Source organism: Sminthopsis crassicaudata, chromosome 1 (assembly GCF_048593235.1).
Source record: "Sminthopsis crassicaudata isolate SCR6 chromosome 1, ASM4859323v1, whole genome shotgun sequence".
In the NCBI taxonomy this organism is placed as follows: domain Eukaryota; kingdom Metazoa; phylum Chordata; class Mammalia; order Dasyuromorphia; family Dasyuridae; genus Sminthopsis; species Sminthopsis crassicaudata.
Window position 1 is genome coordinate 398220658 of NC_133617.1, and position 12801 is coordinate 398233458.

At 34.9% G+C, this 12801-nt stretch overlaps 1 protein-coding gene across 10 annotated transcripts in view; it reads left to right on the forward strand.

Moving 5' to 3' along the window:
* The window catches only part of CLUAP1 (clusterin associated protein 1), a 41361-nt gene that overhangs the window by 17956 nt on the left and 10604 nt on the right, over positions 1-12801 (forward strand). For all 10 annotated transcript variants that reach the window (XM_074279966.1, XM_074279968.1, XM_074279972.1 and 7 more), the window contains exons 6-9: positions 112-195; positions 347-480; positions 4697-4838; positions 7644-7716. In XM_074279966.1, coding sequence (XP_074136067.1) covers positions 112-195; positions 347-480; positions 4697-4838; positions 7644-7716 — 433 coding nt within the window. The remainder of the gene's footprint in view (positions 1-111; positions 196-346; positions 481-4696; positions 4839-7643; positions 7717-12801) is intronic.

A 12801-nucleotide genomic window follows, 5' to 3' on the forward strand; every position in this document is an offset into this window, starting at 1 on the left:
TTATGTATCATTTAAATAAATGCATGAATCATATTCTGTTCTAAGAGTATGGGTTATGAAATTGTCTCTTCTTCTGGACCTATATATAAATAGATTGTTTTTTGCTCTTAGGAGTTGAGAACAGAAGCAATTGCCAGACCACTGGAAATAAATGAGACTGAAAAAGTGATGAGGGTTGCAGTTAAAGATATTTTGGTAAGATTGTTTTGCATTTTGTAGTTAAGGTCACCTCTTGTAGGTTCTTTTAATTTTTTTTATCTAAGATTTTAATAGCTTACAAATGTTTTTTTACAAAGCATGAATGACAGTTGATGTTGATAAACTGACTTATTTTGTCATTCTCCAGGCGCAAGTTCAGAAAACTAAAGACTTGCTCAACAATGTGGCCTCAGATGAAGCAAACTTAGAAGCCAAAATTGAAAAAAGAAAATTGGAACTTGAAAGAAACCGAAAGCGCCTACAAACTCTGCAGAGTGTCAGGTACCTACAGGAGAGTGCTTGTCTTTGAAATAATAAAGCAGCAAAAGATTAAAAGAATAAAATATAATGGGGAGATGTTAACTGCCCAAGAAGTTCAAGTTCAAAGTCTATAAAGTAGATTTCATTTATCCACTGAAGCAGACAGTTAAAGTCAGTTTTCTTTGCTGCTTTCAAAATTTCTAGAACATTACTTAATTCTTGAACTCTGGAGTTTGAGCTTTTGAAAATTTTTGGAATGCAGAGTAAGTAAATCCAGATGGTAGTGGTTACACAAGACTTGATTACATCAGACCAGACTCTTAGTGCAAGTACATTTTGAATTGATTCCTCCCATTTCAGACCAGGGTTAATCTCCTCTCTGGTTTTCTTTCTTGAAAAACTAACCTCTTGAAGGTCACATCAATTAATGCAATATTGCTTGTGAATTTCTAAGTGTGGTTCCTGTACCTGTGACTTTTCAAACTTGCAAATTCTTAAAATTAGAATTCACAGGTTTGAAAAATTAGGTTCTTCATATATCTGTAATTTTCTTGTCTCCTGCTTTTTAGAGAAATTTTTATTTTTTCCATTTACACATAAAAACATTGTCTTTTTTTGGTTATTCATGTATAATTAATTTTTTTTTACAAATTTCTTTGATTCATATTGGGAGAGAAAAATCAAAATAAAAGGGAAAAATAAAGAGGAAAAAAATAAAACAGAAGGGGAAAAAAAGTAAATAAAGCATGTGTTGGTTTACATATAGTCTCCAAAGTTCTCTCTCTGGATACGGGATGGCATTTTCCATACAAAGTTTATTGGGATTGCTTTGGATCACTGAACTGCTGAGAAGCAAGTCTGTCATAGTTGGTCATTGCACAATCTTGGCTGTTATTATGTACAGTGTTTTCCTGGTTCTGCTTGTTTTGCTCAGCATTGGTCCATGTAAATCTTTTCAGCCTTTTCTAAAATCAGCTTATTCCATCATTTTTTATAAAACAGGAACATTTATCATAACTTATTCAACCATTCCACAATTGATGGATATCTATTTCTTTTCCACTTCTTTACTACCACAAAAACAGCTTCTACAAACATTTTGTGCACATGTGAGTCCTATTCCCTTTTTTATGATTTCTTTGGGATATAGTTTCAGTAGTGGCTTTGCCTAGGTCAAAAGGTATGCACAATTTTATAACCCTTTGGGCATAGTTCCAAATTGCTCACCAGAATTATTGGATAATTGCACAACTCCACCAAAAATGTGTCAGTGTCCCAGTTTTCCGCCAATCCCTTCCAACATTTATTATATCTTTTTCTGTCATCTTAGGCAGTCTGAGAGATGTGAGGTGGTTGTATTTCTTTAATCAATAGTGATTTAGAGTACTTTTTCATGAGTATAGATTCTCTTTTGCTTTTTAAAAATTTTGTTCTCTTTCCCTCACTATTTCCTTCTCTTTGCTTTTTTTCCATAGTCCTTCCATTGTATTCTTTCTTCCCCCTTCTCCTTTTCTTCCTTGCCAGTGTAACTTCTCTAATAATTTGCTCATTTGAAATGTTACCAAATGTCAAAATATATCTTGTCTTCTATGGAATTGTAGCAGCAGGAAAAATTAAGATATAAATGCAGGTAAAAGTGAAAATTTTTATCCTAGATGACAGAGTACTGTTACATTCCTTCTCCTTTTAGAATAATGGTCTGTGAATGTTCTCTATTTTAAAAATTAATCTGAAAAGGGGCAGCTAGATGGCACCGTAGACACAGTACCAGTTCTGAAGTCCACCTGAGTTTTAACTCTTGCCTTAGACACTTAACACTTAACTATCTGTGTAATCCTGGGCAAGTCAATTAACCCCCATCACCTTACCAAAAACAAATTTTTTTAAGCAAACTTTTTTTCCCCCATTACAATCATATACTACAATTTGTTCAGTCATTCCCCAATTTATGGGCATCCTCTCAGTTTTCAATTCTTTGCCACCACAAAAAGATCTTAAAGATCTCTGGTAAGGAGGAATTCACTGTAGTCTTCCAAGTGCAGTCAATCCTCCTTTTGGGTAACTCTTAGCATTAGAAAGTTTTTCCTTTTGTCAAGCCATAATCTGTCACTTAAACCATAGTCCAGGTTCTGTCTTCTGGAACTAAACTGATGACTCTATCATGTTTCTATGTAATAGCCTTTGAAATAAAGACATTATGTTTTCTATAAAGTTTTTATTCTAAAAAGTTAATCATCTCCATTTTATACCATGTCCATATTTTTATACCATATTCTTGAAACCCTTAACTATTCCAGTTACTCTTCGTTGAATACTCTTCACCTTATTAGCATCCTCCTTCAATTGTGGTGCCCAGAATTGAAGAGAATCTTTCATATTATTAAATTGGGCCACCTTCTCAGCCAATCTTTTTAGATCCTGATTCTGTCATACTATGTTAGCTATCCCTTTAAGCTTTGCACCTTCTACAAATCTGACAACATGCCATCTATCCAAGTCATTAATATAAATGCTTAACTAACACAAAATTAAAGCTAAATCTCTGGGGCTCTTCACTAGAAACTAGTTATCATCAAAATGGTTACTTTTTGGGTCTACTAATTCACATAGTTCTGAATACATCTACTTAATTGTCCTATTATCTAGCCTTTTTCTCTTCCATTGTCCAGAAAAATAGTATCTGAGATTTTGTCAAATGTTTTGCTAAAGTCAAGGTAAACTATTTAAGACATTCCCTAGATCTACAAGTTGAGTTTTTGTATTTTGAAAACTAGTTTCAAGCATTCTTCTTCTTATTCAAGTCTATGGGAAGGAAGGGAAGGTAATAAAATTTTATAAAGTACCTACTGTGTTCCAGGAATTGTGTTAACTGATTTTTATAATTATCTCATTTGATCCTCTCAACAGCCCTGTGAAGTAGGTGCTATTATTATTTATCCCTGTTTTACAGTTGGAGAAAATAAAGCAAATAGAGATTAAGTGACCTGCCTGAGGTCACACAGCTAGTAAGTATCTGAGGTAGGATGTGAACTTGTCTTCCTGACTCCAGGACTAATATCTGTCCACTATACTACAAGCTGCCTCTTAAGAAGAAAAATCAGGAAGAGCATTCTAATTCTGGATGCATTTATTTGATAGAAATCATAGGATTTCAGAGTTGGAAGGGACCTCGGAAAGAATAGCTACTTTAGCCTCTGTTTAAATGGGGAATCTTACCTAGAATATGTGGTTATATAGCTGCTATTTGAAGACCTCTCATGATCAGGAATTCTTTGCCTCTCTAGGAGGTTTTTTTCAAACACTTTGTTAAATTTTTTTTTTCAGAAGATTTTCCCTATACTGAGTCAAAATTGCTTCACTGTAAATTCTATCCTTTAGGAACAATTTTTTAAAAATAAGACTTTTTCCCTTTATGTGACTGTCCTAATATATGAAGGAACTATCATATCCCCACTAAATCTTCAGTTCTTCAGGTTAACTATCTCTGTTTCCTTTAGCTAATTCTGATATGACATGATTTCAAATTCCTTCAATATCCCAGTTGCCCTCCCAAATGTGCTGTAGTTTGTCAGTATTCTTCCTAAACATGGTGCCAAGAACTGCACACAGTTCTAGTGTGGTCTGAGTTAGGCAAGGCACAAGGAGTATGATTTGTGAAACAAAATTGTAACTGGTTTTTTGGGCAACTGCATTCAACATTGTTGAATATACTGAATTTGCAATCTATTAAATCCCCAGGTTCTTTGTGCAGGTTCTAGCCTCTGTCTATACTATTATGTATATTTGAATTTGATTTTTTTAAAACCCAAGTTCAAGATAATAAATTTATTGAGACAACATTGCACAAAAGAAGGCTGGCTCTGGGATCAAAGAATCTGGTTCAAACCTTAACTTCTTCCTCTATAAAATAAGAATGTTGAATAGACGACCACTAAGATCCCTTCCACCTCCAAATCTTTGCTCACTATTAAATTTCATTTTATTAGACCCAAGTCTGTGGAGGCCCAGCCCATAGAGTTCTTTTAGGCTCTTAGTTTTGTCATTGCATAATGGCATCCCCAGTATTAGCCATCCCTCTTTGTTATTGACAATTTTGTTTTTCTTTCCATCTCTTCCATATGTATGTTTATATATTTATGTATTTATATAATATATTGATATGCTTATTATGTTTATAAAAATATTAAACAGAAGAGAGCCAAAGAGCTTTCACTTGCATTTTCTTTGGCCTCTATAGACCAGCCTTTATGGATGAATATGAGAAAATTGAGGAGGAATTGCAGAAGCAATATGATATTTATCTGGAAAAATTTCGGAATCTGGCCTACCTAGAACAACAACTTGAAGATCATCATAGAATGGAGCAGGAAAGATTTGAGGTGAATGTTTATAACTTTTACATTATATCCTGTTTTTATTAAATGATTTTATACTTACTGACATACCACATTGTAATTGTCCTCAGTTATTTCATGTGTGTCTTTTTTCTTCTTCTTCCTAGTTAGGGCAAGGATTGTATTTTTTCTAATTTTGTAGTTTCTTCTCTATGTAATATGGTGTAATATGATGATGATAATGTAGATTTGTTTTATTCTGGCTTTCAAGTCCAGGAACTTGCCATTTAGACGAAGCCCCACACTATATGTTGCTATAGAAAAATATTTACAATTCTTGTGGATTTATTGCATAATTTGTTATTTAACTGATGCAGCTTTTTTGATGATTCTGTAGTGTTTTTTTAAGTAAACTGTTATGGCATCTGCAAATAGGGATAGATATATTTTCTTTTTGACAATGTTCATTATATTATTATATATTTTTCTTATTACCATCACTAGATTTCTGTAACTATGCCAAATAAAATTTTAGAAAAGAGCCATTCCTTAATTTCTTATGCTCATCTTAGTCTAGCCTAATTGAGTCATGCAATGATCATTTTGTACACTTCTCAACATTTTACTCATTCTTTGGGCTTGTCATTCTTTCGTCCTTTGGCCTTTTAGATAGATCACCTTGGTGTCATAAATTTGTTGGGAGAAGTTATTTTTATCTAAATAATGATTTAATCAGGAAAAAACTAAGAGGTGACTTGCCTGCACATAATAATAATAATCATAATAACTTACCTTCATATAAGGTTTGCAAAGATGTTCTGATATTATCCCATCTGATCCATGTGGCATCCACAGAGGCAGTTGGTCTTATCACCATTTTATATGAGGAAACCAAGGTTCTTCTAGGCTAAATGATAAAAACTAGAGACATTAACTATGTATACTAGAGGGAGGATTCAAGCCCAAAGCTTTTTGGCTTAAAGTCCAATGTCTATGACATACTGCATCTGTTTTTAGTCTTTGCTAAGAGCTATGTAAGAAGATATATGTTTTAAGCTGTAATAGGAGGGATTTAGGATAGATGCCTGGAAAAACAGTGCAAGTTTTTTAAATATTAGCAATAACGTCACTTTATATCTGTATAGCACTGTATAACTTACAAAGAGCTTTTACAAAAATTTATCCTTTTGTTTGACTTTCCCAGCTTGTTATATTCATTTTGCAAATGAGAAAAGACTCCTTAATTCAATTGCAGAATTTATCAATTACCTATTGCAAGCATCTGGAAGGAGGGCATTTGATTGAACTGTTTAGGTTAAGCTTGGATTGGACAATGTGAGTCAAATGCTGGTCAGATATTGCAGTCCAGCAGATTAGAAAGAAAATAGAAGGATGAGGAAATGGAAGCAACAAGTAAAGATGACCATATTTGGGAGTTTGGCTGCGAAAGGGAGAAGGGATACATATCAGTAACTTAAGCAAAGGGCAGATCAAAGGAAATTTAAGGATGGGATATGAGGAAAACTAGGCTTAAGGAGATTAAAAATATGGAATAATTAGGGGAAAACCTCCTAGAGAAAATGAAAGGGAATGGGATCAAGAACAACTGGGAGAGAGATGAGCTTAGGCCAGGAGAAGCCTGTCTCCATCAGAGCAAAGGAGGAAAGTCTAAGAAATGATGAAGAGGAGAAGGTTTGAAGTATAAAGGAAGAAGAGGGAGCTCACAGTATCTATCCTCTGTTTCTCCATTAATTACATATGATTCAATAATAAGTCCTCTGCTGAAAAGGAGAGAAGTTTGGCTATGAATCTTTTTAGAGAAACTATGCCAACTGTCTCTCATTTGCTCTTGACAACCAGAGTCTCTTGTAATAGACCTGAAGCATATTTGGAATAAACCACATCTTTTAAAGACATTTTAACACTTTGGAACTTAACCAGCACCAGGTGAGATAAGCCTTTTTACCTTGGAAGCAGAACAGAAAGAGACTTGTGAATGAGCAGTGCATCCTCTACTACTCTCTGAGTAGATGGCACAGAAGTTAACTTGTTATTTTAAAAGCTGTTCTGCTTATCTGGTGGAGCTTTGCTTCAATTTTCTGCTCAAGTAGTTTAGGCTGATACCCACTTTCTCTCCATCCTGCCTAGCCATGCTATCTAGCAGCTTTTGTGGTACATTAGACAGGGTGCTGGGTTTGGAATCGGAGGAACACGTTTAAATTCCCACTCTGCCACTTCTGGGTAGTAAGTTGTGTGACCTTGGACAAGTAACCTAATCTCTTTGGATTAGTTTCTTCATGTATAAAATGAGAAAGTTAAATTAGATACTCTTTGAGGACTTATTCCAAGTCTAAATTCGTGATCTTATGAAATTGGGAGATGAAGTAGGAATAGAAGAAATATCAGTGAATCTAGGTTTTAAGGAGACAAATGTGAAAGTGAGATAATGTCTGCCATCAGGGAGTGCTATTTGTGTCCTACAGAATGTTCATAGACAACTAAACATAAGATACATAACAAAATGCACAGTGATTTGAGGGTTGGAGGGGTGGCACCAACTAAGACAATAAGGAATAGCCTCTTAAGGGAAGTCTTGAAGGCATATAGGAGTTTTAGGAGGTAGAAAAGATGAGGAAGAACATTCTAGTATGGAATATTTCATCATGAATTTAACATTGAGATGAACTTACATGTACTTTTTTTAGGGTTTGTGTTAATTTATGTCATGCATTGTTTAATTTTGGTTTTGGTCTCTTTCTAGAGCTCTTGGCTTTAGTAGCCATCTTATTAAAGCTGTATATGTAAATATTAAAGGAAAATACAAACCACTTTTTTTACATCTTCCTCTAGGAGGCTGAGAATACTTTACGTCTAATGCAGAATAAACTTAAGGAAGAAGAAAAGCGACTGCTTAAGAGTGGAAGTAAGGCTACCATCTTTAGATCTGTTTACACTAGACTATCATTGTCACCAAATCAAATCATCATGCATTTATTTAGTATTGTGCGATAGGCATTGTACTAAGACCTGGAAATACAAATACGTGCAGAAAGAAAGACAGTTCCTGTTTTCAAGAAGCTTATATTCTAAATGGAAAAAGAAATTGAAAAATGGTGGAGCATGGAAAGGTTATGAAGATACTTATTCATGGAGCATAGTAGAGAAAGTTCAGAGACTCAAGAATATACCCTAGAGAGGAATGAGGGCATGGTTGCCCTGAGGTTCTGGGAAAAGCCAGTCAATAAGAAGGGAAAGAACACAAGGACAGAGGGTACTTTCACTGTGAAAAGTCCCTAGAGTGGACTGAGTAATAAGTGACAAAGAATGCCAATTACTATTACTATAGTAACAGCAACTTTTCTTTCTCTTCCCCTTCCCTCTCTTCCTCCTCCTCCTCCTATACATAGTACTAGAAAGCTACAGCAATACATTGATATTTATTATAGCAATAAGACAAGAAAAAGAAATTGAGGAAGTCAGCATAGGCTAAGAAAAAACAAAATGGTCCCTTTATGCAGACAATATGATAGTGTAGTTAGAGAATCCTAGCAAATCAGCTGAAAATTAATTGAAATGACTAATAACTTCAAAGTTAAAAAATATAAAATAAATCAATACAAATCATCAATGTTATTAGAAGATATTACCAACAAAACTTACCATGAAGAGCTAAAAAAAGAACTATTCAGAGTTACTAAAATGACATATCAGATATTTGGGAATTTGTCAAGACATACCCAGGAACATATGAATCTTAACTAGAAAGCATTTTTTGGGGGGCCAAAATCAGTGTTCAACATACATTAAGTACTTACTATGAGCAAGGACCCATGTTAGAACTGTAGAAGCATAAAAGAATATATTCTCTCAAGGAATATATCATTTCGTAAGAGAAGACATAGTTAATTTTCATTAATTTAGGAAATGGCATGCCCAGTTCTTTGGATTCTCACTGGGAAAGACCATGATGGCAGCAGAAAACAGGCCTGTCATCATACTTAAACATTCAGAGAGGACATGGAGCAACCAGCACAGAAAGTACAGAGACAAGTGTTGAAAGGGGGTGGGGATGGGATAGGATGGTGAAAGAAGGCATGTAAAATAAGAAGGTAGGGAGGGGCAAGGCAGATTAATGCTGGGAACACTGGGCAACATAGATCTAATGGAGTTTGAGTAGAAGTTTGAGGTAAATAACCCTGGTTAATTTATTTTCCATTCTCTTTTGAGTTTGATTTTATTTTTCTGAAAATAGAATCGTGATGCTCATGCCTGCCATTTCTTCTGAAGTACTAACTCATGCGTGTGTTTGCATTACATTAGGAAAATTATTTCAGTTTAAGAACTTTTCCTGGCTTCATTTAACTGTAGACCACCCTAGGGATGGGCAATAAGCTGTCAGGAAAGAATTCCCTTCATGATTCTTTCCAGCCTAAATTTCTTAGACCATCTTGATTCTTTATGTGTAAGGAGAGTCACCCTGCTGTGAACATGAATCAGGATATTTTAGGTACTCTTTTATGGGGGGAGCACTTTAATCATTTTATTAACAAGGCCAATAGGTTATTAAAAAGGATGGTCATTTGATCATTTCTTTTAAACCAAAAACAAACACTGTATCAAGAATTTCTTGGTACTTATGAGGGAAGACAATATGAAGGGCGAAATGAATGACTCTTGACAAAAATCAAGAGGGGCAATGCCCTTTGATAACACTGACAAAATCAAAGTGGGCAGTCCCCTTTGAGAAGTAAACCTTATAAATAAAAAGACAAGAAGGAAAAAGTAAATGTCTCTCTTCTAGCTGTGTCTGATGCTCTGGTCTGTTTTTCTCCACCCCAGGTCACTTGTTGAATTTTCTTCCAAAATTAATCTCAAAAGAAACTTTCACTTTATTAGGCACTTTCTTAACCCAGGAGGAGTCAAGATCTTCCTTGCTACTCTGTCCCTCAACACAGAACTCTGCTATGTAGCCTTGGGTGATATTATAATTTATACTATAATTCAGGTCATTCCTAGACTACAGAATTCCTCTCTAGGGAGAAAAGTTGGCAAATTATAAACAGTTTTTTATATCCTTCATGGTTGTTGAAGGAAGAGAAGTCAGGGAACTTTGGAGCTGAAGGAGCCAAGGATGTCATCTTGTCCAGCTCCCTGTCTTCCAGCAGGTGAATGAGCCAATTAACACACACTAATTCTGTATTCTGAGAAGCTGTGACACAGGAAGAATAGGGAGTTCTCAGCCTCTCATCCAAAACTGTATCTCGTATTCTCATAAGAAACACATTTCATCATTTATGTTCATACTGTCTTACGGTATTACTTTTGCAGCTTAAAAATTAAAAGTTTTCCTTTTGCCAATCAACTTTGTAACTTGAACAGCCTCAGGTCTGTTAATTCTAGTTCTATGCTGTAAGGTTTCATTTATAAACCTGCTTCATACTCCTCTGACCAAAGTTTTGGGAGGCAACTCAATAGGTCATTCTATTTGAGGTTGCCTATGACTGGCTGTTCTGCTCCCAACAATCAACAAGCTTTTATTAACATCTACTATGCACCTGGCACTGTGCTAGTCTTTATCCTCAAGATACTTCAATTTTATTAAGGCAGAATTGAGGAAGAAATGCATTTTAGGCATGACCAAAAAAACAAAAACAAATACCCCAAACCAGCAAAAAGATCCAAGAATGGGAAATTCTAGCTTTTGATGCTTTTGAAGTAATATAAATTTCTTTGGCAGGAGTAACAAATTCTACTTGAGTAGATTTCCAGAGAGGCCCAGTTTTCTACTTTTTATGCTGGTGACATCCTAGAGTATTTGACCCTTCCCAGATACACACGACATTCTTTTGACTACCTTTTACATGAATTCATGTTAAATAGCACTTCCAGTAAACTTGTCAAGAAAGACTGAAAATGCATATTTTTAAAGGCTTGTGGAGTGTGAACTTTAGGGAATAGAGAGGTCCTAAAAATTCTTGAAACAGTTTAGATATTTCCAAGAAAAAAATTTTCTTTAGCCCATCTCCATTTTATCACTATATCTGAGCATACCCTTACTCAATCTGTTCTCCAGTTGTAGTGAGCTGGCTAAAGCTTAATCACCTTTCTCAGGCACCTAAGAATTCTGTAATAGTAACAGCTAACATTTACATAGCCCTTTTAAATGGCTTTATTATCTTTCTACAATTCTTAAGAGGTTGATGTTATTATTAAGCATGATAGAATTATAGCTATGGAATTTGTGAATGTGACTGTAACTTTTATTATATTGTAGCTTCTGCATGTGGCAAATTCAGCTTTCTAGACCCAGTGCTTTATCTTGGGGGAAGTATCTTTGGCTCTCTATGGGTTATATCATTTTGGAGCATATGTTATCAAAATAACTTAAGAATTTTTGGACTTTGAAGGGACATGAAAGATAAAATTCAGTTGCCACAATATTAGCTGTGTAAAGTGGATATAGCCCATTGGCATCCAATGTTAACCACATTGTCCAATTTTTGCAGCCTTTCAGTTTAATGTATGACACTGATGATCAATTTCAGTAAAAATACATATATTGATTTTAATTAGTTTCCTTAAATACCAAGACTTTAATGGTTTGATTTGAAGTACAGTTTTTCAATAGATAATGATTATTAGAACCAAAAAATATATACTGATTTTGAAAAGAGTTTAAGGTAGGTTTTGGTTTTGAATAGTATAATAACTTTAATGTTACAGGATTACCCCCTTCCCCCCCTAAGGCTGGGGTTAAGTGACTTGCCCAGGGTCACACAGCTAGGAAGTGTTAAGTGACTGAGACCACATTTGAACTCGGGTCCTCCTGAATTCAAGGCTGGTGCCTGAATTCAAGGCTGGTGCTCTGTCCACTTGCGCCACCTAGCTGCCCCTATGTTATAGGATTTTGCTAGCTGAAATAAAAAGTAAAACTGAATTTTAAAAATTGTATTTAATCATTAGTATTTATTGACCCCTGGGTTCATTATATTGGCTTCAAATCTGGTATTATTTGTATGAGTTTAGGCAAATCATTTCACTTCTTTAAGCCTTGTTTTCCTGCGGAAAAATCTCTAAAATGAAAGGGTTGGTCTCTGAGGCCCCTTCCAATTCTAGATTTAGACCCCGTAATTAAACTTGCCTGTCTCTTTTAAAAATGGGTGATGGAAGAATATGAAGATACTATTAGACATTAATCAAAATTTATTAAACATCTATATGTGCCAGGCATTGTGGTAAAAACTGGGCATGAATGGAATACTGGTATCCTATCCAGTCTGGAAAACATTTCTGTTGGCCCTTCCCCTCCTGTCTGGGCTCTCTACATATTTGTGAATAAAAATTAAATTTATTGCTTTGAGGTCTTTGCAGGAAATAGTAAAGCGTTTTTCTTTTTAGACTTAATTCTTGTTATTTCTCAGAGCACAAGAACATTTTCTTGGTGATAGAAGAAAATAGGGAACTCAACCTTAACACCTCTTAATGTGCCAGGCCTCACATTAGGCATTCTAAGAAAAGTACTTGATTAATTTTCTTTACATTAATGCTGATGATTATCTTTCCATCATATTGTACAATATTTAGTGACTGAACAAAGACTTTTTTTTTTTTTTTTTTTTTTTTTGCACAGTGGTAATCAATTGCTCCCACCCAAAGTTTGCTCTGGGGCCTTATTGTGGTTTAGAAGTTATCCTCAGTTCCCCAAAGCTATAATACTAGATCACATATTCTGGCAATTATGTTACAAGTCTGTATCAGATCAGTAAATCAGTTGATAGAGAATAGGCACCTACTACATGCCAGGCCTGTGCTAAGTGCTGATTAAAATTTTTGTATTTGCTCTCCATGTATTAGCCTAGCTAACTTTGGAGACACTCAGCACCAGAATTTGGGCTACCAGGTGAAACTCTTCAGCAAGCATCAGTTTGGAAACTACCATATAAAAGTCATAAAGGAATTTCAATCTATATCATTGGAAAGGGATATCCTCACTGATAAAATTATTAGA